This window comes from Malaclemys terrapin, chromosome 12 (assembly GCF_027887155.1).
Source record: "Malaclemys terrapin pileata isolate rMalTer1 chromosome 12, rMalTer1.hap1, whole genome shotgun sequence".
Taxonomy (NCBI): Eukaryota; Metazoa; Chordata; order Testudines; family Emydidae; genus Malaclemys; species Malaclemys terrapin.
Window position 1 is genome coordinate 35,646,650 of NC_071516.1, and position 26,394 is coordinate 35,673,043.

At 43.9% G+C, this 26,394-nt stretch overlaps 1 protein-coding gene and 2 pseudogenes across 1 annotated transcript; 2 read left to right on the plus strand and 1 right to left on the minus strand.

Annotated features, from left to right (window-relative positions):
• The first annotated feature begins 5,140 nt into the window (after nucleotides 1-5,140).
• LOC128846791 (olfactory receptor 6M1-like) lies at nucleotides 5,141-5,877 on the plus strand (annotated as a pseudogene).
• A 10,955-nt stretch (nucleotides 5,878-16,832) lies between these two features.
• Nucleotides 16,833-17,749, plus strand: LOC128846792 (olfactory receptor 10A7-like; annotated as a pseudogene).
• A 7,047-nt stretch (nucleotides 17,750-24,796) lies between these two features.
• Nucleotides 24,797-25,762, minus strand: LOC128846793 (olfactory receptor-like protein OLF3). Its single transcript, XM_054046032.1, has one exon. It carries the CDS (start codon nucleotides 25,760-25,762, stop codon nucleotides 24,797-24,799), a length of 966 nt encoding a protein of 321 aa, XP_053902007.1.
• Nucleotides 25,763-26,394: the final 632 nt, after the last annotated feature.

Consider the following 26,394-nt stretch of genomic DNA (forward strand, 5'->3'; position numbering starts at 1 on the left):
TCTGAAGCATCTGACACTGGCCATTGTCAGAGAGAGGATACTGGGCTAGAAGGACCATTGGTCCGACCCAGTGTGGCCATTCTTAGGTTCTTAAAAAGCAAGGGAATTAACCTGGGTAATTTTGAATCTGTCCTGTCCACTTCCACTGTACAGCAGACCTTGTTTCTAATAAGTGACAAAGAAAAGGTGATCCAATGACAAAGTGCAAAAATTTGAGATGTGTAAATAGGCTATAGACTCCTTCACCGATCGATGGAGACATTTCTCGCCTCTCCCTGCCTCAGTTTCTCCTTCTTCTGTGGCCGCAATGAAATTGATAACTTTTTCTGTGAATCTACGCAAATAATAAATCTCTGGTGCAATGACACCTACCAGCTGGAGTGTGTCATTACCATCCTGGTGGCTTTATTCATTATCCCCACATTTGCATTAACCCTGGCATCCTATGTTTGTATCATCGTCACCATCCTGTTTTGGGGATCCAAGCCCTCCTCGCCCTGCCCCCAGCAGGTGAGATCCTGGCACCTGTATTGTCCAGTGAGCCACAAATGGGGTGACCCAGGTCTGGGGGTCCCCTAGGCCGGGGTGGGTCCCTGGGGGCTGGCCGGCAGGGGATGGGGATAAATCCCAGGGGGTGGGTCCGAGGATCGCTACAGTTTATGGGCCAGATTTCCGAAGGGGATGAGGGGCCTAAAGGAGAGGAGAGGCACTTCTGTAAACCCCACCCAAGGTCTAGGTGAGTTGGGCACCTGCCTGCTATGGAAAGCCCTATGTCCCATTTGTTTTTTAAAACTGTAACTAGTATAAACACAAATCTTCCCATGAAACATCAAGAGATGTCTGAAACTCATAGGTCTGGCGGCTTTCAAAAATAGTTAATAATAACTTGTGGAACTCACTTCCACATGATAATTTTTTTGTGTTTAAAATAAAATTTGTTTGCTTTATTGTTTTTAAATGTTCAGACTCTCCATTTCATCAAACAACCCCTTGAGATCGGAATCAGATGCCTTGTATCTTGACTGACACTGCAGAAAGAAGGGTCAAAACCTCTGTTACACAAGTCAAGTCAAAGGAGTAAATGTAGATTTACTCTACATTTGTAGATTGTAATGCCAGAAGGAACATAACATAAGAACGACCATACTGGGTCAGACCAGAGGTCCATCTAGCCCAGTATCCTGTCTTCTGATAGTGAACAATGCCAGGTGCCCCAGAGGGAATGAACTCAACAGGTAATCATCAAGTGATCCATTCCCTGTCACCCACTCCCAGCTTCTGAAAAACAGAGGCTAGGGACACCATCCCTGCCCATCCCGACTACTAGCCATTGATGGACTTATCCTCCATGAATTTATCTAGCTCCTTTTTGAATCCTGTCATAGTCTTAGCCTTAATAACATCCTTTGGCAAAGAGTCCCAGACAGACAGGTTAAAGTGTTCTCCCACTGTCTGGTCATTCAGTGACAGACCTGCAGGTGGGTATATTACAACAGAAAAACTTCAAAAACAGACTCCAATGAGAGACTGCTGAGCTAGAATTGATATGCAAACTAGACACAATCAACTCCGGTTTGAATAAGGACTGGGAATGGCTGAGCCATTACAAACATTGAATCTATCTCCCCTTGTAAGTATTCTCACACTTCTTATCAAACTGTCTGTACTCGGCTAGCTTGATTATCACTTCAGAAGTTTTTTTTTTTCCTCTTAATTAATTGGCCTCTCAGAGTTGGTAAGACAACTCCCACCTGTTTATGCTCTCTGTATATGTGTATATATATCTCCTCAATATATGTTCCATTCTATATGCATCCGAAGAAGTGGGCTGTAGTCCACAAAAGCTTATGCTCTAATAAATTTGTTAGTCTCTAAGGTGCCACAAGTACTCCTGTTCTTCTTTTTGCGGATACAGACTAACACGGCTGCTACTCTGAAACCTGTTAAACATTCAGTTTCTCCCAGCAACATATGCAAGGATAGTATCCATGTATCCATGTTTTTACAGAAAACATGCACCCTGGACATTTTCAAATAATTTGATATGGGAAAACCAAATAAGATAAAAATAGATCATTAATCAAAAGGATCTATAGCACACCACTGCCACCTTCTGGTAGCATTCAGTTAGAAAGATCCTTTTGATTTTTAAACAAGAGGCGAGGTTACTTTTCAGTTTTCTCTCAAGAAGAAAACAGGGCAGGGAGACAGGTTTTATACTGTATAATATCCTCTAGAGAGACTAGTAAAAGGAGACATGATACAGAGCTGCAGAATAATGAGAGATCACAGTAGAAAAATCAGAGCTCCTTCATCACAAGGAGCAGTCGAAGAAATTTAGAATTGATAAAAGGAAACACTTCCCCCACACTCGGAGTAAAATTAGTGGTGGAACTCCATGTGACTAGACAATATTGACACTAAGTGTAAAAATTTCAGCAATGCCTAAATGACATAGGAGCCTATATCTCATTTTCAAAAGTGTGCGAGGAACTATCTGGCCACTAGATGCAGGATTTTGAAAGATATTTAAGTGCCCAAAGATGCCAATTTTCAAAAGCACTGAGACATCTAACTCCATTGGTTTCAGTAACAGTTAATTGCCCAAGTGCTTTTGAAAATTCCATTAGGTGCCTATCTGGATCTTTAGGTACCTAAATACCTTTAAAATCTGGTTTTTAGATTTTTAGGGCCAGATTTTGAAAGGTATGCTGGTTTGGATGGAACACTTACTGGACCAGCCACAAATTCTGACCTCTGTGGGTGAGTTAGCATCTACATGGCAGTCAATATTTGGAGAGGCGTATCTCTCATTGCTGCTGACATTGCTGTGAGTGTCTTTCTTTTGGTTTTTGGGCTCTGTGTGTTTTCTCTATATAATGCTTTTGGAAAACGTGTGCAGCATCCCTTGAATGAAATGACCCCTAAGTGATTAAGTCTCCTGGGGACCTAGAATCATAGAATACCATGGTTGGAAGGGACTTCAGGAGGTCATCTAGTCCAACCCCCTGCTCAAAGCAGGACCAATTCCCAACTAAATAATCCCAGCTAGGGCTTTGTCAAGCCTGACCTTAAAAACCTCTAAGGAAGGAGATTCCACCACCTCCCTAGGTAACCCATTCCAGTGCTTCACCACCCTCCTAGTGAAAAAGTTTTTCCTAATATCCAACCTAAACCTCCCCCACTGCAACTTGAGACCATTACTCCTTGTTCTGTCATCAGGTACCACTGAGAACAGTCTAGATCCATCCTCTTTGGAATCCCATTTCAAGTAGTTGAAAGCAGCTATCAAATCTCCCCTCATTCTTCTCTTCTGCAGACTAAACAATCCCAGTTCCCTCAGCCTCACCTCATAAGTCATGTGCGCCAGCCCCCTAATCATTTTTGTTGCCCTCTGCTGGACTGTTTCCAATTTTTCCACATCCTTCTTGTAGTGTGGGGCCCAAAACTGGACACAGTACTCCAGATGAGGCCTCACCAATGTCGAATAGAGGGGAATGATCACGTCCCTCGATCTGCTGGCAATGCCCCTACTTATACAGCCCAAAATGCCACTAGCCTTCTTGGCAACAAGGGCACACTGTTGACTCATATCCAGCTTCTCATCCACTGTAACCCCTAGGTCCTTTTCTGCAGAACTGCTTCCTAGCCATTCGGTCCCTAGTCTGTAACAGTGCACGGGGTTCTTCCATCCTAAGTGCAGGACTCTGCACTTGTCCTTGTTGAACCTCATCAGGTTTCTTTTAGCCCAATCCTCTAATTTGTCTAGGTCCCTCTGTATCCGATCCCTACCCTCCAGCGTATCTACCACTCCTCCCAGTTTAGTGTCATCTGCAAACTTGCTGAGAGTGCAGTCCATGCCATCCTCCAGATCATTAATGAAGATATTGAACAAAATCGGCCCCAGGACCGACCCCTGGGGCACTCCGCTTGAAACCGGCTGCCAACTAGACGTGGAGCCGTTGATCACTACCCGTTGAACCCAACGATCTAGCCAGCTTTCTATCCACCTTATAGTCCTTATAGTCACCTGTCTGTGACAAGCTAAAGTTGGATCGTAATCTCACATGTAATTAGTTCTTCCAGTTGAAGGGGAAGATGATGGCTCACAGAGGTAACCTAAGATACTACACTGATGTGTACAGCTCTAGCTAGATACATAGACAGATAGAAGATAATTTTCAGAACTGTAACAAAGAACCAGATGGGCACTTTGAAAGTCAATCTGGAGTCCTCTTTGTTTCTTTCTTTAGGATATCATTGTTCAAAGTCAGAATTCAATGACGTTCATTTAGAATTAAACATTCTATGGAAGCAAATTCAGACTCAATGTAAAGAGGTGCAGATCCTTTGCACTTATAATAACCATCTGAGCCCATCATAGTCCAGTGCAAAAATCCCCATTGACCTCAATGTGCCCTCAAGGTTCCTTTTCTAACAATATTTTTTGTTCAGCCGACAAATTCTGCTCTAGTTTACAACCAGAATCTGTCTGATGACTCCACTTAAGTAATGAGAGCAGCTTTGGGTTCAGATGTGTCTGATTGTGACATAATTTTTGTCTGGGTTTATAAATGGGATCAGAATCATGTTCAGCGGAGTTACATGCGGTTGTAAATTCGCTCAGAAGCTGGACTCATTGGAGTTACACAGTAGTATAAGCCCCATGCAGGAGAAAGAAGGGATTCATATTCAGTGAATATGCATAGATCAGGAACAAATGTATTCTTAACTTGAAGTATTGAGCTCTCTCAGAGGTAAAACACATTACTTTTGGATGTCATTAGACTCTAGCAAGACGAGAAAGGGGAAAGGAGAAGAGATTCCATCTTTCTTCCCTTTTCTTTTATTCCTCTCTTTTTTCCAAGACGCCCTCCACTTCAATGTCCAGGTTCCATTAGTACAATGAGACCACCTGGCACACTCATCTTTCTGGAAGAGATTTTCAAAGGCTTCGAAGAGACTTATATTCCACAATTCAATGAGGGCCTAAATAACATAGGCTCCATTGAAAATCCCAGCCTCTTTGCTCAGGAAGTCTTATCTATCTCACCCATCATTCAGTTGATTATTATTTTTTTGTTTGAATTGCTGTTTTACTAATTTGGTTCTTTCAACACCACTTGCAAAAGAAATGGACATGGGAAATCAGAGTACAGAGACTGAATTCATTCTCCTGGGGTTCCTCATCACTCACAACCTGCTGATTCTGCTCTTCTTGGTACTTTTGCTCATCTACCTGGTGACGCTGATGGGGAACTTGGTAATAATCCTTGTGGTGTGGATGGATTATCTTTGCACACCCCTATGTACTTCTTTCTCTTAAACTTGTCTCTCCTGGAGACCTGCTTCATATCTTCCATCGTCCCAGTGATCCTAAGGAACCTGCTGTCCCAGAGTAAAGCTATTTCCTTCTCTGGTTGCATCATCCAGTGTTTCTTCTATTTCTTCCTAGGTATAACAGCATTCACCCTCTTATTTGTCGTGTCCTTTGATGGCTATTTAGCCATCTACAACACACTGCGCTACCCCACTCTAATGAACAGCAGAGTGCTTGCTTCTTGGTTAGAAAGTTTCCTTCTTTTAATCAGCCCAGCCATCATTTTATGTAAGCGGCCATACTGTCACTCTAATGCCATTGACCATTTCTTCTGTGATGCTGAGCCTTTCTCAAGACCCTCTTGCGCCGATACCAGAATCATGGAGGTAGCAAACTTTCTGATGGCAGTGGCTATGTTACTGGGCTCATTAAGGCTGATGACACTGTCCTACGTTTACATCATGGCCACTGTACTGAGGATCCCATCTGCCTCAGGGAGATGCAAGGCCTTCTCTATAGGTGGTGCTCACATCACGGTGGCCTCCATCTTCATGTAAGTCAGACCATCACAGGCACGTTCCTTTGATATCAAGAAAGCTGCGAATGTGCTGACCACCGTTGTAAGATGGATTCAGTTTGCCATCTTAGTTTTCCTTTAGTTGTCCTTTACCCTCCATGTTATGTCCCCTTCTTGTTGCCCCTGTTTTGTAATCTGCCCAGTAACAGCTAAGTGGTGGGAAATGTTGGTGCCTTTTTGGAAATTTGAGTGGCAAATGATCAGGTGACCTGAAAAGGCTTTCCCTGGTAACAAAAGCTTATAAAAGCACACAGTGCCCTGGGACGGGTTCTGTCCATCCTAGAGGCAGCCCAGTGCTGACATCTAGTCACTGCTGAAACAACGTGGCAAGTCAGAAGATAGAAGATAGAAGATTGCTTATGTTTTCCCTGTCCTGGTATTCTGAGGTGTCCTGGTGTTCATCATTCCTGCCCTGACATTGGTGTCTTCTGGTGGTGTCCTTGGATTTTGTGTATCCCATGTCCTGTACAATAAGAAGAATGATGATGGTGACTTTTAACTTTGTCTTACCAATTGTTATTATATGATTTTGGGGCCTTGGCTTAAAGCCTGTTTGTATTGTTAATACCTGAGTGCTTTTCCTGTTGTTTATTGGGTATAGTTATTTGGGGGTCTTTTAATAACTGTTTGGGGTTCTTTTTGCACCGAATCCTGCCTCCTTGGTTTTGGGGAATAAATCATTAACCGATGATAGATGCGGGAGGGGGACGAGCTTGCAGTGTGGGGGTTTGGGCTTGATTAGGGTTCCCAGCTCCCTTAGCAATTTACACTATGATAACCCCTTTGCTGAACCCATTCATATATACCCTGAGGAATGAGAAGGTCAAAGAGGCATTGAGAGAGGCCTTCTCACACAACATATTTCTTCCAGGCTCTCTAAGAATCCAAAAGGTGACCCTCACAGTCAAAGACCCAAAGAGATAAGCTCAGAGATGGGCAGGAGTGTTGTTAACTGAATATTTCTATCTGCATCCCAAAACATGATTTATGTGCTTGTCTTCACCCTCACACACAATCATCCGGCCACTGATTACAACTCTTCCACACTGAATGGGCCTAGCTGCCCAAACAATGGACAGCTACCATCTTGGGTGTGTTCTCCTGGATAGACCATGATGGAGGCACCTACTGGGTGGACAAAGAAAACCATTCTAATTGTGTGGGTCAAAGAGACCCTGAGACTCTCACAGACAAGTGGGGGAAGAAGAAAAACCACAGGGCATGGTGTAAATTATAGCAACCAGGGTGGGTCCAGGAGGATTTTGGCTGGCCAGGAGAATGTATTCTGATTCTGTTCCATCCCTGGAAATGAAGAGGAAGCCTGTCTAACCTGGCTTGTGATGAAGTGTAAGATGTGATGAGACTAAATATTTTTGCAGGCCGTTTGGTGGTTTCAGTTCCTCCCATCTCACCCCACTTTGTTCTAACTGCTGAATAAAAGTACTTTATTTTAAGGCACTCATTGGTCTCTATCATTGGTCACAGATCCCTGAAAGGAGGAAATGCAGGTATTTGAAAGCAGGTTGGACCTGCAGGGGGATAAGTGGTTGGTAGCATATCCAGATCCTGGTCTAAGTGTGGAAAAATGGCAAGATCCCACCCTGTGATCGGTCTGGGCAAGAGGCAAAATACTAGAGAGACCAGGAAGTAGACAGCCCAGTAACCATGGTTTCATCTCATATAAGCATGTGTACCCCCCGCCCCCCAAGATGCAAACACTCATACATTTTGGGGTGTTCAGAAGATGGCTCTGTTTCTGAATGTTGCAGGTTTGCCTCATCTTAGGCCTGGTCTACACTATAAAATTAGGTTGGTTTCACTACATTGGTCAGGGATTGAAAAATCCACACCCCGGAGTGGTGTTATTAAACCATCCTAAGTCCCCGTGTAGATAGCACTAGGTCAACGAACTAAATCTTCAGTTGCTGTAGCTGCTGCCTCTTGGGGAGGTGGATTACCTATGCCAACCGGAGAATACCTCCGGGTGGTGTAGTGTCTACGCTGAAGCGGTACGGCTACAACGGTGCAGTTCTGCCACTGTTGTTTTTTAAGTGTAGACAAGCCCATAAACTACATTCAGAGTTGGTTACAAAATGTCAATTAAATTTCAAAATTAAGGGGGAAAAAAACATTTTTGTTGTATTTTATTCATTTTTTTAAGCCTTAACATTTTCAACCAACCCTTTCCTGCTGCTTTTCTTTCAGCTGTTAGTACCATCACTGAAAAGAGTGGCTAAACTGCTGGTGAAATTCACCTGTATCCAGAGAAACGTCACAAGGCCTAAGCACCATTTATGTCTCTGTTTGATGGTTAAATCCAATGTAAGGCCTATTTGGAGGACCTAATGCTGAGTTAAGTGTTGCAGTGTCCTGGAGTTGGCCTGCTGCACAAAGGCAAATGTCATCCTTTTAATTCACTATGAACGAGGCACTGTACAGATGGCAACTACATATTAAATGGGTTTTGTCACATAGGAGAATCCTAAATTAACTGGGTAAAGTTGTCAAAAGTACCTAAGAGCCAGGTCACCAAACACAAACAAATGAGAGGCTCTGCTTCCACCCTGGCCTGGTTGGTTTTCCTCAGGAGCAGGAACAGCTTCTACTTTCAGCTTTGTATGGTGACAGGCCTGCTTTCTTCCTTGATGTGCTTCCAGCAGCAATTGCATGAATTGCATGTGGAACAAACACAGACAGCTCCCCTCTGCAGCCTCTCCCAGGACCCAGAGCTGTGCAGGGGAGACCTCACCCCTAGGAAGTAGGGCCCAGGGGGTGTTATTCTGTGGCCTTGGGAGACCACTGCAGAGAGAAGACAGCCAGACTATGTCTACACTGCGTAGTTAAACCGAGGCACAGATCTGGACCCAATTCTGCCTCTTCCTACTGTCCACATAGAAATCTGTCTGACTCAGGACCTAAGACCCTCCTGGGACAGGGGCAGGGTCTGACCCCAAATCCCATTGAGGCTTGGGTTCAATCATTGTCATTTTGTGGTGTGCACATAGCTCAAGCTGCAGACCTAAGTCAGAAGGTCTGCGCAGTGCAGCATGGGCACCTTAGCATGGCTGTGAGACCCGATTCCAGCAACCCGGGTTTACAGTGCAGTGAGGGCACTCCTATCAGTCTATCTATTCCCATATCTATCTATCTATCTATCTATCTCCCCATGATACCCCTCTATCAATCTATCTCATTTCAATTAAAGCAGGAGACTTTCCTAGGGAAATTAAAAATAACTTGTAGCTCAGAATCCCTGAGTAAGAGCAGAACCAGTGATTAGGTCCCAGTGGTCATGCAGAAGACATAAATATATGTGGTTGTACACATTTACTCTTTGCTGCCAGAGATGAGGCTGCCCCTTCTGCCCAAGGTAGGCCTGAGAGATTGCCATTAAATAAGATCAATTAATAAATTCATTGATGTTAAGGCCAGAAGGGACCATTATGATCATCTAATAGGAATTTGCACCTAACACAGACAAGAGACTCTCAGCCAGCGTGTCCTGCCTTGGACCCATTCACTTGTTGGTGAACACAATCATTTAAACCAAATGCAAGGAAATGATCTGAATTGAATTAAGCTGGGATTTTTCAAAGGTGCCAAAGGGAGTTAGGTGCCTAACACCCTTTGAATTTCTATGAGATTTGGGGGATTAATTGCTGCTCAAACTGTCTAAAATGGGTGAAAGTGGGGACAAGAGAGAGGATGATACCAAGATCTTCTTGTTTCCTTTACACTACATGTGGAAAGTTTACGTTTGAACCAATTGGTAAGGTACAAGAGCAGAGATTGCTAGCTAGCTGGATCCCCAACTGGAGGTGGGCAGGAAATGGTATGCCCATCCTGTGACAATTTTGAGTTTAAAAACATTTCTTGTTCCAGATCAGGACCAAGCTGAAACCTTTCAAAGATTTATGACCAACCCCCCATCTCCCGGGCTATAGAGTAAGCTTCTATTTCATCCTCTCTGGGCCAGTGTATATTTATTTATTTATACAAAGTGGAACAGTTCCAACAGGAGAAACTGAGACACCGTCCCCCCACCACACACACACAGGTGGTATGTGAGCTTCCCTGGTCTGAATCAGGCAGAACACAGACTTGAACCTGGTTCACTCATCATCAAGCTACTGATATTCAGGAGCAGGTTGGTCGGTCTCTCTCTCTCTCTCTCTCTCTCTCCCCCCCCACCCCCGCCCCCGGTTTTAACCAGAAATTCTTTCCTGGACACAAGGAACCTTTTTCCATTAAAATTTTGGCAAAATTGGTATGTTCCCTTGAGAAATTTCGGTTACAATTCATTCACATTTTTCTGTTTTGTTGAAGGTTTCCTGACCTGTTTTATTCCCAATGTGTGGCTACATTGATATTTCATTTACTCGAGGGTTGATATGATATAGATTCATTTACAGCAGTGAATACATCCATGTATATACTTGTGCTGCGGAGAGTAGAACTGGGGGCCTCTTGGCTTACACCATGCATTGTAAACCTGGAATCTGGTGCAACAGCTGACAAGGTGAGTTCTCGCGCTAAGAACTGCCTATCTCTAATTTCTCAGCTATCAATAATGACCTTATTAAATTCTTCTTCAAATAGCATGTACATAGATGAGTTGGTACAATCTCTCTAACACTCTGTAGCTGTAAACACCTGTGAATTAAAGAGGAAAGAACATAGAAGGGAAAATCAACTCATGTGATATTTCTTTTTTTGCATTATGCCTGGGATTTTTAAAGGGTCCTAAGGGAATAAGACACAATCAATGGGCAAATTTTTTAAAAGTGCCTAAGTGACTTGGGAACCTAAGTCCTATTTTAAAAAGTGACTTGGGAATTTAACACCAAATTTTCAAAGGTGTTTAGGTGCCTAAGACTCAGTTAGGCACATAGTGGGATTTTCAGACATTTCTAAGCCGGTTAAGTACCTAACTTTCTCTTGATGTTCAATGGGAGTGGTCAGATTTCTGTTCAAGGTACCTTTGAAAGTACCAACCCAAATGATGTAGCAATCAACCAGGTTTAATTCCAGGAAATGGGCAAAATAATTTCATCTCCTTTTTTGTGCTGGGAAAAGAAAATCAAGTGAATTTTAAATCGTGGTGTTGTCAGAGGAGCCAAAAGGATTTAGGCATGGAACTCCCATTCCTTAACCTCTTTTGAAAACCCCATTTGAAATTACACTGGTCTACAATTTTTGAGAAGTCATCTGCTTCAGAGATAAAATGTCCTATTTATTATGTATTTTGATGTGCTGAATTCAAATATGACAATTAAAACAAATATCTTAGAAACAGTAGCCAATCAGTTAAGTTTTTACATTTTATGTCTATGTATATTGTGTAGATAGTAGAGTTTTAATCATAAATTGTAAACCTAGGTCTTTTCATGTGTTTATGGTTGCTTTACATGATAATATTTCACCTGTCCTGTTTATGTAACACTTTAAAAATCAGCAAAAGGGTTATATAAATAAAATGTATTATGAAACAAAAGGCAAAACACTATTATGTACATAGTTTAGTCCTATTCAGTGTCTACTCAGCGCTTCTTGGCTTGTCTCTTGCATTCATTAAATGGAGCATCTCTTGTCACTGTCCAGCAATAGTCTGCAAGCATTGATGGGCTCCATTTGCCCTGATAGCGTTTCTCCATTGTTGCAATGTCCTGGTGAAATCGGTTGCCGTGCTCGTCGCTCACTACTCCGCAGTTCGGTGGAAAAAAATCCAGATGAGTGCAAAAAATGTATCTTTAGTGACATGTTGCAACCAAGGCTTTTGTATACCTTGAGGAGGTTTTCCACCAACAACCTCTAGTTGTCTGCCTTGTTGTTTCCGAGAAAATGTATTGCCACTAACTGGAAGGCTTTCCATGCCATCTTTTCCTTGCCACGCAGTGCATGGTCAAATGCATCATCTCGAAGAAGTTCACGAATCTGAGGACCAACAAAGACCCCTTCCTTTATCTTAGCTTCACTTAACCTTGGAAATTTTCCATGGAGGTACTTGAAAGCTGCTTGTGTTTTGTCAATGGCCTTGACAAAGTTCTTCATCAGACCCAGCTTGATGTGGAAAGGTGGTAACAAAATCTTCATTGATTCAACAAGTGGTGGATGCTGAACACTTTTCCTCCCAGGCTCCAATGACTGTTGGAGTGGCCAATCTTTCTTGATGTAGTGGGAATCTCTTGCACGACTATTCCATTCGCAGAGAAAACAGCAGTACTTTGTGTATCCAGTCTGCAGACCAAGCAAGAGAGCAACAACCTTCAAATCGCCACAAAGCTGCCACTGATGTTGGTCATAGTTTACGCACCTCAAAAGTTGTTTCATGTTGTCATAGGTTTCCTTCATATGGACTGCATGACCAACTGGAATTGATGTCAAAACATTGCCATTATGCAGTAAAACAGCTTTAAGACTCGTCTTCGATGAATCAATGAACAGTCTCCACTCATCTGGATCGTGAACGATGTTGAGGGCTGCCATGACACCATCGATGTTGTTGCAGGCTACAAGCTCACCTTCCATGAAGAAGAATGGGACAAGATCCTTTTGACGGTCACGGAACATGGAAACCCTAACATCACCTGCCAGGAGATTCCACTGCTGTAGTCTGGAGCCCAACAGTTCTGCCTTACTCTTGCGTAGTTCCAAATCCCTGACAAGGTCATTCAGTTCACCTTGTGTTCTGAGGTGTGGTTCAGAGGAGAAGGATGGGAGAAAATGTGGGTCCTGTGGCATTGATGGTTCAGGACCAGAAGTTTCATCCTCTTCCTCTTCCTCATCTGACTCAAGTGAGAATGATTCTGGTGCATCAGGAACCGGCAGTCCTTCTCCGTGGGGTGTGGGGATGTATCATCCCTACACCAACCTAATGGAAAGTTCCATGAGGAGGTAAGGGTCACGATGGGACACTTGCCAGGCAACGGCTCATGGCCTTATGTAAGGCCCCCAGTGGTCTAGGGATTATAGAGGATGAGGTAAACAAGGTGATAAATCATGGCCTTATGTAAGGAACGGTTGAACCAATCGGTGTGGGGCTATACATGTGATAAACACATGATTCTCCTTCTTGTCCAATCCGTAGATGTGTGATTATAGCCTAATTGTGTTATGTAATGTTAAGAAAAAACTATAAAAGAAAGCTTGTAATAAACAGGATTGGATTCAGCTTGCAACCACATTGGTCGTGTGCTTTATCCACTCCGCATGGAACCCCACAGTGGGGTACTGGACGTATAGCTGATGGAATGTTTGGATAATGCACAGTCCACTTTTTCTTCTTTGACACACCTTTCCCAACTGGAGGCACCATGCAGAAGGAACAATTGCTGGTATGATCTGTTGGCTCTCTCCAAATCATTGGCACTGCAAAAGGCATAGATTTCCTTTTCCTGTTCAACCACTGGCGAAGATTTGTTGCACAAGTGTTGCAGCATATGTGTGAGGCCCACCTCTTGTCCTGATCTCCAATTTTGCAGCCAAAATAAAGGTGATAGGCTTTCTTAACCATAGTGGTTATACTGCGCTTTTGTGATGCAAAAGTCACTTCACCACAAACATAGCAGAAGTCATCTGCACTGTTCACACAAGTACGAGGCATCTCTGCTCACTTTGGCTAAACAGAAATGTGTCCCTTTGCAAAATCAAACACTGACAAATAAGAGAGCACGACACTGTATGATTTCTAGAGCTGATATAGGGCAATTTGTTCAGCAGAGTGATGTAATCTTCGTTTTGATTGCATCATCCATGACTTCTAGGAATAACACGATGCAATTCATATCATGTATGACGCAATACCAGCTTCAGATTGCATCATTCATTGTTTTGCCTAAAAAGCAAGTACTGTCCAAACCCAGTCATAGATTTATTCATAGATCCAGTCAAAGATGTATTTTAGTCATTTCTGGTTTAAATTGAGGTCCCTTCCCTTTATAATTCACTTATCCTTTGCCATTCCCAAGTCAAGGGTCGTATATACTGACCAAATAGCATATCTTGAAAACTAGAGCCAATCAACAATTTTAAGCATCATTTTCGTTCTCAGTGACCAGAATTAGTAAAGTTTGACTACATTTATTTCAGAAGCATTTTGGCTGTAGAGCAGTGTTTATTTGCATGATTTCTGCATGTTCCCTACTTCATGGCATCTTCTGTGGCTGATCAGAAGTCCATCGGAGTAGGACATGAGCAAGGACTGCAGCATCAGGATTCTTTTATAAAGTAAGTAGTTCATGGGAAATTTTGACATTTGCAAATTAGTTTCTTTTCTGAATCTGAAGGGAAAGCTGAACGAACTATCAAATTCATTGGCACCAATGTTCTGAATGGGAAACGTCAAAATGCAAAAAGAAAGATTTAATTGAAATGATTTGACAAATTGAGATGCTGGGGTTTCTTTTATTTGAATTAAGAGGAGTACTTGTGGCACCTTAGAGACTAACGCATTTATTTGAGCATAAGCTTTCATGGGCTACAGCCCACTTCATCAGATTAATGCATCCGATGAAGTGGGCTGTAGCCCACAAAAGCTTATGTTCAAATAAATGTGTTAGTCTCTAAGGTGCCACAAGTACTCCTGTTCTTTTTGCGGATACAGACTAACACGGCTGCTACTCTGAAACCTATATGAGAACTGACATTACAGTGTTTCATTTCATCAAACAAGGTGCAGAAATCAACATCGCCCCATGGAAAGTGTCCCTGTTGACTAAGCTACATTTCATGGTAGGAATTATTTTTATTCAAAAAATATCAATCCCTGTGACATTTCCTCATGAGGCACCTCACAACCACCCACGCTTAGAGTGAATAATCTTATCTGTGCCTGCCAGGGGTCAGTTCCCCAACACCACCTGCCTCTGGAAACACAATCACTAGCGTTCAGGCCTCCACAGGCCCTGCTGTCTCTTAACAATCAGCGCACTCCAACGTCTGTGTCCTCTGAGCGTTTCCCTGCAATGTCCACCCCCAGATCCACTGGACACTCTCAGAATTCCCTGATTCTCTGCTCTCAAAGGAACACTCCAGCTTACCAGTATACCAAAGAATACAGTTCCACTCAGCACATCAGCTCCTGGGTTTGTTTATAGAGAAATCAAGTCTAAGTTTGCTTAACAAAAGAACAGAGATTCAAATGACAGCCAGCAGAGAGTGTTAACCAAAGGGTTACATAGCAAACAAAATAATAACAATCAAACGAGAGCCTAAATTGAACTACCCCGTGTCATAACTATAAAGGCAAGGGTAACAGCCCTCCTGTGTACAATACTATAAACCCTCCTGGCCAGAGACACCAAAATCCTTTTACCTGTAAAGGGTTAAGAAGCTCACGTAACCTGGCTGACACCTGACCCAAAGGACCAATAAGGAGACAAGATACGTTCAAATCTTGGTGGGGGGAAGGCTTTTGTTTGTGCTCTTTGTTTTGGGGGTTGTTCGCTCTTGGGACAAAGAGGGACCAGACATCAATCCATGCTCTCCAAATCTTTCTGAACAAGTCTCTCATATTTCAAACTTGTAAGTAAACAGCCAGGCAAGGCGTGTTAGTTTTATCTTTGTTTTCTTAACTTGTAAATGTTCCTTTTGCTGAGAGGATTTTAGTTCTGTTTGCTGTAACTTTGAACTTAAGGCTAAAGGGGGTTCCTCTGGACTCTTTAAATTGGATTACCCTGTAAAGTTATTTTCCATCCTGATTTTACAGAGATGATTTTTACCTTTCTTTCTTTAATTAAAAGCCTTCTTTTTAAGAACCTGATTGATTTTTCCTTGTTCTAAGATCCAAGGGGATTGATCTGGACTCACCAGGAATTGGTGGCGGGAAAGGGAAGGAGGGTGGGAATGATTCATTCCTCCTTGTTTTAATATCCAAGGGGTTTTGGATCAGTGTTCACCAGGGAATTGGTGGAGGAGTCTCAAGGCTACCCAGGGAAGGGAGATAGCACATTGGGAGTGGTGGCAGCAAAAGCAGATCTAATCTGGTAGAGAAGCTTAGAGGTTTTCATGCAGGTCCCTACATCTGTACCCTAAAGTTCAGAGTGGGGAAGGAACTTTGACACCTCACTATTGCCGTGTCATATAGAGCTAAAGCTCACCCCAAATCCTTGCAGCTTGGCGCTGGTCTTCCATTCATGAGACACACGACTCTGTCCTTTTGCTGACCTGGAAAGATGCACAGTTTGTCTCTGTCCCTACAGTTACAGTCCAAAAATCCGTTGTCTGCACTTGCAAACAGGGTACTTGTGTTTGCCTGGCTAGAATCACCACTGGAGGCTTTGCAATCAGTTGATTAGCATTTGGCTCAGACTGTAAATAGGTGACCTTTGTGCACCATGCAATACCCAGTTTATGTGCAGACAGACAGATAAATTAACATCCCTTACCGGGAAGAAACCTTTTGGAGATCGGTCCCAAGTGTCAGACCTTAAGAGGGTAATTGTCAGTATATATCCAGAACGCCTCACATTTTCCATACATATATTTCACAGTGATTATGATGAGCAATGTGTCACAGACTTTCAATACATTCCTTATATGGTGCCTTTGGTGAACTAGTATGTAGACACCAGACCAGGGGATCTCTGTAACCAGACCCCTGTGTCCTTTGCCAGTTGGCACCAACCGGACCTTTACTCTTAGGTCTGTGCATCCCATCCACCCAGTTCAGGGCTGAGCAAAGTCTTCCTCGTTGTTTGGCCAGTGCTAGTTTCGTTTCCGCTAAATGGAAATCTTAGACATGGTTCCAACCAACACCGCAAGTTCAAAACCCTCTGGAACTGAGAAAAGAAGTTTTGCAGATAGGTCTGCCATTGATAGTGGGCGAATCCAAAATCTGTGAACTTTATATTTCAATTATTTACAAAATTTTCTCTCTTTCCTTCAGAGATGGAAGATGCTGAAGAACTGATATGGGAAAATTACACTGTGGTGACTGAATTTATACTCCAGGGATTTTCAGATCTCCAGGAGCTACCTGCCATCCTGCTGTTTGTTGTAGTGTTAGTTATGTACATAGTAACTATGATGGGAAACAGCCTCATCATTATGCTCATATTGGCTTACCCTCCTCTTTACACCCCCATGTATTTTTTCCTCAGGAACCTGTCCTTCCTGGAGATCTGCTACACCTCAGTCACCATCCCCAAGATGCTGGTGAATTTGCTGGTGGAGCTGAGAACCATCTCCTACTTGGGATGCATTGCACAGATGTGCTTCTTTTCCCTTCTAGGAACCGCTGAGTGCTTGCTCCTGGCCGCCATGGCGTATGACCGGTTCGTGGCCATATGCCACCCCTTGTGTTATGTGCTCGCGATGAACAGGAGGGTGTGTGGGTGGCTGGTGGCTGGCTCGTGGCTGGGTGGGGTCGCTGTGGCACTGATACAGACTGCTCTGATAGCCAAGGTGCCATTCTGTGGGTCTAATGCCATCGATCACTTCTTCTGCGACATCATGCCCCTGATACAGTTGGCTTGTGGTGATACCTCGGTGAATTGGATCGAGGTCCTCGTGGAGACCACCTTCGTGGTGATGATACCCTTTGGGATGATCCTAGTCTCCTACGTCTGCATCATCTCCACCATCCTGAGGATGCCCTCGGCTGAGGGTGGGGCAAAGCCTTCTCCACCTGCTCCTCACACCTCATGGGGGTTTCCTTGTTCTATGGGACATGCTGCATGATGTATTTAAGCCCCACCTTCAGCAACTCACTTGGAACTGACAAACTGCTCTCCCTGCTGTATACAATGGTTACACCAATGCTAAATCCCATTATTTACAGCCTGAGAAACAAGGAAGTGAAAGGGGCCCTGAGGAACTTCCTGGGCAGAAAAAAATTTGCACCTCAACTATGAAAAAAAAATCCATGTTTGTTTCTGGTAATGAGGGAACATTGTTGTTGCTTATTGTGGACTCATGCTCATAACCTGCAGTGCCTAAATTAAACAACTTATTACAATAACCCTGTGCCCATTTTCTCTTTGCATTCACACACAAATGAGATAGGTGCTCTTGACATGAGAGAGAAAGGAGTAGGATAGATAGAGAGTATATGGGGCACCTGGCATTGTCCACTGTCAGAGGACAGGATACTGGGCTAGATGGACCTTTGGTCTGACCCAGTATGGTCATTCTTATATTCTTTTGATAGCTAGATAAGATGGATGGTATTGTCGAGCAACCTTAACTCTGCGTTAACAAAGTTTTTGGATGGTAAATTTCCCTATTTTTTTGAGGATCTAGTGGCAGTGAGGGGACGGGGGGAAATAATTGGATTGCAACTATGAGGCTGAACAAAGAGGTTTCTTGGAAAAAAATTCACAGTCAGCTACCAACTCTGCCCCTCTTACTGCCCCTCCTAACCCATAGCGGGTTAGGAGGGTCCATCGGGATGGGAGGAAAGAAGATGGTAAGCAATGGGCTGTGAGGAGCACATCTGCCACCTGGAGTTAACAAGGGGGAAGGGAGGGGAAACCCCAGACCCCATACTCCACTTTAGGGTCTCATGTGGATGGGAGGGGCTCTCCCCACCCCTCTTCAGCATGGGAGGATCTCAGAGGTGTGAAGTGGCCCATTTGTCTCAATGGGATATTCTCAGCTGATTCAGAGCACACAGTGGCTCTGGGAGATGTGAAGTGACTTATTCATCTCAACAGGTGGTCTCCATTTCAAAGTCTGCCACAGCCCATGTGATGGAATACAAGTTTTCAAGACCACTGTGCTGTTAAAATGTGTGTCTGGTTTAGAACAACATGAGTATTAAGATCAGCTCACTGGATGGGGGGGTTGTATCTGATGAACCCCTTGACCAAATGACTCAAAATTTGTATCAGAATGTATACCCCTACCCCTGTTGTGGCATAGCACTCTCCCAGATAATCTCACTATGCCTGCGGATTTTAGAGCTGTTGGAACATTAAAAAGATGCTTATATTGTAGATGGCTGCATATTGGGAACCTCTGGATCAAATGACTCCAAATTTTCTACCACAAACTCTACCCCAGCACTGGTTCCAGCCTACCAACTTTGAAGAAAAAATTCCTCATGCATAGAATCATAGACTGGAAGGGACCTCGAGAGGTCATCTGGTCCAGTCTCCTGCACTCATGGCAGGATTAAGTATTATCTAGACCATTACTGACAGATGTCTGTCCAACCTGTTCTTAAAAACCTCCAATGATGCAGATTCCACAACCTCCCTAGGCAATTTATTCCAGTGTTTAACCACCCTGATAGTTAGGAATTTTTTCCTAATGTCCAACCTAAACCGTCCTTGCTGCAATTTAAGACCATTGCCTCTTGTCCTATCTTCAGAGGTTAACAAGAACAATTTTTCTGTCTCCTCTTTGTAACAAGCTTTTATGTACTTGAAAACTGTTATCATGTCCCCTCTAATGCTTCTCTTCTCCACACTAAACAAACCCAATTTTTTCAATCTTTCCTCAGAGGTCATGTATTCTAGACCTGCAAGTGGCTTTCAGAGCAATTTGAATACTAAAAATAACTATTTCCTTAATAAGTGTGGAGGTATGATGAATCTCCTGGACCAAATGACCCCAACTGGAGTTAGTAACTCTACCCCTGGCCCACCTGTAGCACGGGTAGGGTGGGAGGTGGTGCTACCCCAGTTGCTGATGGAATGCGACCTAGTGTTCATATTAACTAGGAAATATTAAAGAGAAATCCACCTGATAGACACAGCACCATGTGATTAGGTGAGTTGAAAATAGAAACAGGTCTGTGGCTATCCACTGCTGAAAGAATATAGAGCTTGAGACAGGTGGGGACAAAGATAGGAACTTATGAAACAATATAGGGGCCCATGGTCAAATTTTACATGGGTAGAACAGGGGTGTATGATAGTGCCAAAAGGTACTCACACCTCTCTCAGGGCATGTCTATACTACAAAACTACGTCAACCTAAGTTACATTGTGTGACGAAGTGGGGGATTTTCTTAGTGTTTTGCATGAATAGTGTGTGGATCTCAGTTTCCTTGTGAGCTTTGGGTTTAATGAGGCGGTGAGAGAGGGGGTTGTTGTTACAGACAGACTAGGTGTGACCTCGCCTAGCAGTCAGGGCCCTGGAAAATGGCATGGAGATGGGGTACCCTAGTGACTGGTGACCAAGAGACCCATCCCAACTTGGAAGATAGCTGGTTCTGGCCAGTGGTAGGACAAAAGGCTGAGAAGAGAGGACCCTGGTGACCTAACCAACTGGTTCCAGCGAGTGTGGGAATAAAGGATGGAAGAGAGGAGGCCCAGGTGACCTGTTTACCTGGATGGAAGACAGATGACAGAGGAGGGCCTGTTGAGGGTGATGATGTAAGACGATCAGTTGGAAGGAGGGGGCTGCTGGACTGGGAACAGGGAGAGTAGCCTGAGCCCATCGGGACTGGAAGAGAGCCAATTGAACTGTGCTGAGACTGCCAGGCTCCAGGGCCCTGGGAATCTCCTATGCTGTGTTCAGACGATCAGTAAACCCTCCTGTTTTACGTTGGCTGAGAGTTGTTGCATGCTAGACATCAGGGTTGCATTATTCCCTCTGGGTGTTGAGGCCCCCGGGGGCCAGAGCAAGTGGACTCCCTGAGGGGGCCCACGATGAGAGATGGGCATGCTGAAGGCTCAGAGAGGTGTGGTTCCAGGAGGCACTGGAGCCCAAGGCTTAACCCCTGAGAGAGAGTGAATCCCCGAGAAGGGCTGTAACATTGAAGGGGGGTTCTTACAGGGACTGTATGGAGCAGAGAGAGAGAACAAGTCCTGTGAGTCCATGAAACATCAGCATATAGCCGCCACATGTAATTAAATCGCTTTTGAGTGTCCATGCTATGCACCTTGTGTCAGCAGTACACGTCCTCACGAGGAGCGCTTGTGCTGATTGTACTGTCAGTGTGGGGCATTGTGGGACGGCTTCTGAAAGCCAGTAACACTTTATGTAAGTAACCACAGTTTCTATACAGACACCACGTCAACCTAACTATAGTGACATTAACTCTACGCCTCTCATGGAGGTGGAGTTACTTTGTTAGCATAGAAGGGCAGTTATGCTGGTGGCAGAGACATTTAGGTGTAGACACAGCCATAGTTATGTCAACATAAGCTGCCTTTTGGTGACCTAACTCTGTAGAGTAGACAGGCCTCAGACAAAGGGCTAAATCCTGAGATGTGCCAAGAACTTGCCATCCAATGCGCTGAATTTTTGTTAGCTTTTCTCAGTCTCTACTAAGGGGAATCTCCCAGTGTATGAAATGGGTGGTTGTGTTATGCTTATATAAAATGCACATGAGATCTTTTTATAGGGAAAAGGCAATACACCACATTTATTGAGAATACAGCAATTAGCATGTGCTTTTCAGTCACACACACACACACACTATGCACACAGTTCTGCCAATCGATGTTATAGTTACCAGTCCAGAGTCTGGATCAATTTAGTGACCAGCCAGATTGGTCGCAGAGGGGAGCTGGGCTCTGTCGGTCACGAGCCGATGCTTCTGGAGTTGTTGGCAAGAAGAATGAGAAAAGTAAAGATCCCATAAGAATGATAAAACATTTTGCTTCCTAAAGTAGCTTTTATCTTAGGATCTCAAAAATGTTAAGAGACACTAATTGAAATTTACAATCCTTTAGCTGCACCTGGATGGTCTCACACCCAAGTACTTACCCAGCGTGACCCTGCTTGGTGATCTCTCTAATGGGATCACTATAAATATTGTTATTCCTGGGAGATGCATAAATATTATTCCCAAATAGTTATGCTGATCTTCCTGGTCACACTGTGAGTTTTGTCAGAAGTCATTTCTCTTCTCTGTGCCTGATCCCTTCCCCTCCCCCCTCCCAGCCCACCCTGTATAAAATGGAGGTAATAAGTTGGGAGACATTTATTCCATTTGTATTCCAATTCCGGTCTTCCTGGGGGATATCCCGGAGAACCCATAAAATGAACAGCAATGGTTTCTCACAAACGATCTCTTTCTTCATAGTGTTCCATCAGATATCTCACCAAGCAAGGATGGTCTATGTCAGTTCTTGAATGGGGAACATTTAAAGAACAACCCAAGGACTGGAGAGAGCGCAGTGTGGTTGACTCCTTCGAGGGCATTCTTCCCTTCAAGTCAATGCTGACCACCATGTCCCACCCTGTCTCTAGGAGACAATGTGCTGCAGGCACTGTGTATGTGTGTGTGTATGGGACTCAGAATGGGGTGCTCTCCCCACACAATCAGTGGAGACCTCAATGTCCCACAATGGCGCTAGGGGATGCTGTGCTGAAGGGAGGAGATTGGGGGTGACACAAGCCTGGAATATCTGCCTTATGGCACTGGACTCAATTAGCTCAATCTATTTAGCTTATCCAAGAGAGCCGTAATGGATGAATTGATCACAGCCTATAAATACCTACCTGGAGAACAGAAATTTGAACACAGGCTCTTCAATATAGCAGACAAAGTTCAGAAACGATCCAATGATGGGAAGTTGAAGCTAGAAAAATTGACTGGAACTGAGGTGTGTGTTTTTGATAGGATAATTAACCATTGAACCACATTACCAAGGGTCAATTGACGTGGATTCTCCATCACTGACCATTTTTAAATCAAGACAGGATGTTTTTCTAAAAGCTGTGCTCTAGTTCAAAGAGAAATTAATTCAGGGAAGTTGGAGGTCAGGCTAGATGACCACAGTGATCCCTTTTGACTTTGGGTCTATTGGGTCCCTTTTGGGTATGTCTACAGGATGAGCTAGGGGTGTGATTCCCCTGCTCGTGTACACATGCTTGTGCTAGATCTCATTGAGCTAGTGTGAGTTTAATTAGCAGTGGTATGATGGGCAGAAGCTGAGTCATGGCTTATATCTCTGTATTTACATATAGACATGGATATAGATATACGTGTAAATGAGAAACCAGTGATGAACTTTGATTTGAATGTAAAAGGTGTTAAAGATATGACGGCTCTGTAAAATCAATGTATATCTCAGAGAGAATAAGAGACATGTTGAAATGGGGAAAAAAACCAACAACAATCCTTGATACTACAAACACATTAAAGGTCCCATAGCAGACATGAGAGTGTCTCAGACCACGGTCCATGGTAGGATGGTGTGTTCATTAATAAATGTATGTGAAGTGATCCTGACACACAAATTGATTCAGAAGCATAGAAAAGTTTTGCCATGTGGTTTAGTTTAGATAAGGAAAATCATTTGATTTTGATTATAATGTTATAATATTTAACAGTCTTAAATATTGTTTATGTATAATATTAAATATAGTACATACATATGATATAAAATTAATATAACAAATATCAAAGTAAAATAAAACAAACAAGAAAGTAAAAAAAATTGAATTTCTGTTTTTTCCTCCCTGAAACAATTTGGTGAAATCAACACGAATTTGCAAAATGATTGAGTGTTGCTGAATCTACATCTTCTTTGAAAAAAGCTGAGTGAACAAATTTTGCAGTTTTACATTTAAGTTCCAGTCTAGTGCCCTCTCTAATAGCCCGCTATTTCTAACTTTCACCGTGCGCCCCATATCAGATCTATATATCGTGCAATAAGAAAGGGCTCCTGAGGACAGTGAATGGGTACATTTAGTGTAAAGCCTGAGTTGTGGCATGGAGACCACTGGAGATATTGTAACTGAGTCCACACACAGTCATGTAATAACAGCAATTGAGCCGAATTTCCAGCCTTTCAGTTTCTGTGAATCATCTGCTGTCATCCCTCTTTCCCTTCCCAACTGGCAGTGGAAAGGACTAGCCCAACACATGCCTCCAGCATAGCTCAAATTATGTGTTTTGATTTGTTTGTATGTGTGATGCCCCTTGTAAAGGTTGACCATCTGGAGAAAAATCTCTGAACAGAAGGGACCTTTGGTCTAATTTAGTATCTAGAAGGAATACAGGACTAGAGGGACCAGCCATCTAACCCTGCATGTAGAAAGGATATAGAGTGGCTAGGGCCGTTCTGATCTGTTACCTAGGAAGGAACCAAGACTAGATGGACAATTGGTTTTTAAGCAGGTATGTAGTATGAATATAGGAACAGATGGACCATTGATCGGATGCAGTGCATAGGGATAAGGCTTTCAGACAGGATGAACCAATGCTCTTTTCTATTAATAGAAAACATAAAGGAATGGATCAACCATTGATCTGATCAAGTATGTAGACGGGATACAGGACTAGATGGACAATTGTTCTGGTCCAGACTGTTGAAGGGATAAAGGAATGGATGGACTATTGATCTGGTCCAGAAAATAGAAAGGATACAGGACTAGAGGGATGATTGTTCTGGTCCCCTGTGCAGAAGGAATGCAGGGATTGATGGACCATTGTTCTGATGTAGCAAAGCAGGAGTCTGGATTCCAAATGGGATGGCCCCATGATCTGTCACTCACTGTCAGGATCTGGGATAACAGAGACCTCTACCTCCCTACTGTTGGGATTCCCTCCAGCTCTGGAGGGGGAACATTTTATCCAGTTCTCTAGAATCCAAAAAATTCGGTTCAAATCCTGACATGGCCTTGAGGTGTGTTTAGTGGCATTTCATAAAGCTACACCTGAGGTGATCAGGCTCAGGTATAGGGATGGGTTAGGGTGCACCACAACTCCAAAGGACATAATTGTATATCAGATTATATACATATTCTAAAACAGAGTAACACAAGTGCATTACGTTCTACATTACATCACAGACTTCACGATTGGCTTACTAATTCTGTGGACCTATCCCTGCACTAGAAAATGTGCTAGTAAGCAAAGCTGCAGCTGCAAGCTTATCACACATTTACTCTTCTTCTTACTATTTCTTTATGTATGAGGTACATATTATTTACAAGGCCACTTGTGAATTCCTGCTTTGTCCATTGTTAACCTGTTTCCTTACATCTGTTTTCTTTCATTGTTCAGGCAAGGCCTGTACTCCTACATCCTTACCCATCATTTTCCTCAAGGCGCATATCACCTCCTTGTTCCTCAGGCTGTATATGATGGGGTTGAGCACTGGGGTGACAGTGATGTAGAAGACAGAGCTTGTTTTGAGCTGCCCCACAGAGGAGCTAGACCTGGGTCTCAGGTACATTGAATTCACTGTCCCAAAGAACAGGCTGACCACGACCAAGTGGGAAGGGCAGGTGGAAAAGGCTTTATGCCTTCCTGCAGTGGAGGGGATGTTCAAGACAGTGCCAAGGATACGAGCATAAGAGAGGACTATTAAGGAAAGCGGGCAGACCAGTGTGAACACACAGCTCACGGACATGACTATTTGTGCCTGGCCTTTCCCAGCACAGGCCAAACTCACCATGGCTGGCATTTCACAGAGGAAATAGTCTATATCCTGGTGCCCACAGAAAGATAGCTGGAAGGTGGACATGGTGTTGATGGCAGAAACTAGGAAACCTCCCGCCCAGGAAGTGGCCACCATGGCAATGCACCCCCTCTTGGCCATGAGGAGCGGGTAGTGCAATGGGAGGCAGATGGCGACGTACCTGTCATACGACATAACGGTGAGGAGGAAGCACTCTGTTATGCCAAAGGCGAGGAAGAGGTACATCTGGGCCATGCAACGGGCCAATGGGATGTCTCTGTGCTCTGCCAGGAGGTGGGCCAGCATCTGGGGCAGAACACTTGAAGTATATCCAACCTCCAGGAGAGACAGGTTGGCGAGGAAAAAATACATTGGGGTGTGGAGGAGAGGGTCAGACCCAACCAGGAGAACGGTGAGGAGGTTCCCAAGAAGGGTCACCAGGTAGAGGGCAAGGAATGCCATGAACAGGGCCAGCCGGACCTCTGGATGACTGGAGAGTCCCAACAGGATGAACTCCTGGGGCATAGAAGTTTGGTTGCCTTCTCCAGTCCTGTTCATTTTGTCTGCAGGAGTAAAGGGGAAAAAGGGAACAAACATCATCAGCTATCCGAGAGACAAGGTGGGTGAGGTAATCTCTTATTGAGCCAGCTCCTGTTGGTGAGAGAGACAAGCTTTCAAGCTACTTCAATAGAAGTGGGACCAGTAAAAGATATGACCTCACCCACCTTGTCTCTCTCATTTCCTGGGACCAACACAGCTACACCACTGCAAAATAATCGAAAGTACTGATCAGCCCCCCCCCCCCATTACCACAGCATTGGAGCACCTCTTCATTTTTGCAGAATTGACCCTCCACACCACCGTGGATGCAGGGCAGTGCTATTATCCGCTTTGTACAGGTGGGAAACTGAGGTACTCATGGTAACTACACTGCATTGTAAACCGGGTCTGTGGGACCCAGTCTCATGGAGTCAGTGTTTCCAAGCTCACGCTTGAGTGTCCACACTGCATGGTAAGCTTGGGTTTACAATTGCCGGAGCAGGGTCTCACAGCCGTGCTAACACATCCATAGGGACTGCATAGACCTTCTTACTCGGGACTTCAGCTTGAGCTGCGTTCGCATTGCAAAATGACAGGGCTTGGACCTGAGTCATGGCAAGACTTATGCTCTGATCTTCCTCCCTAGCAGG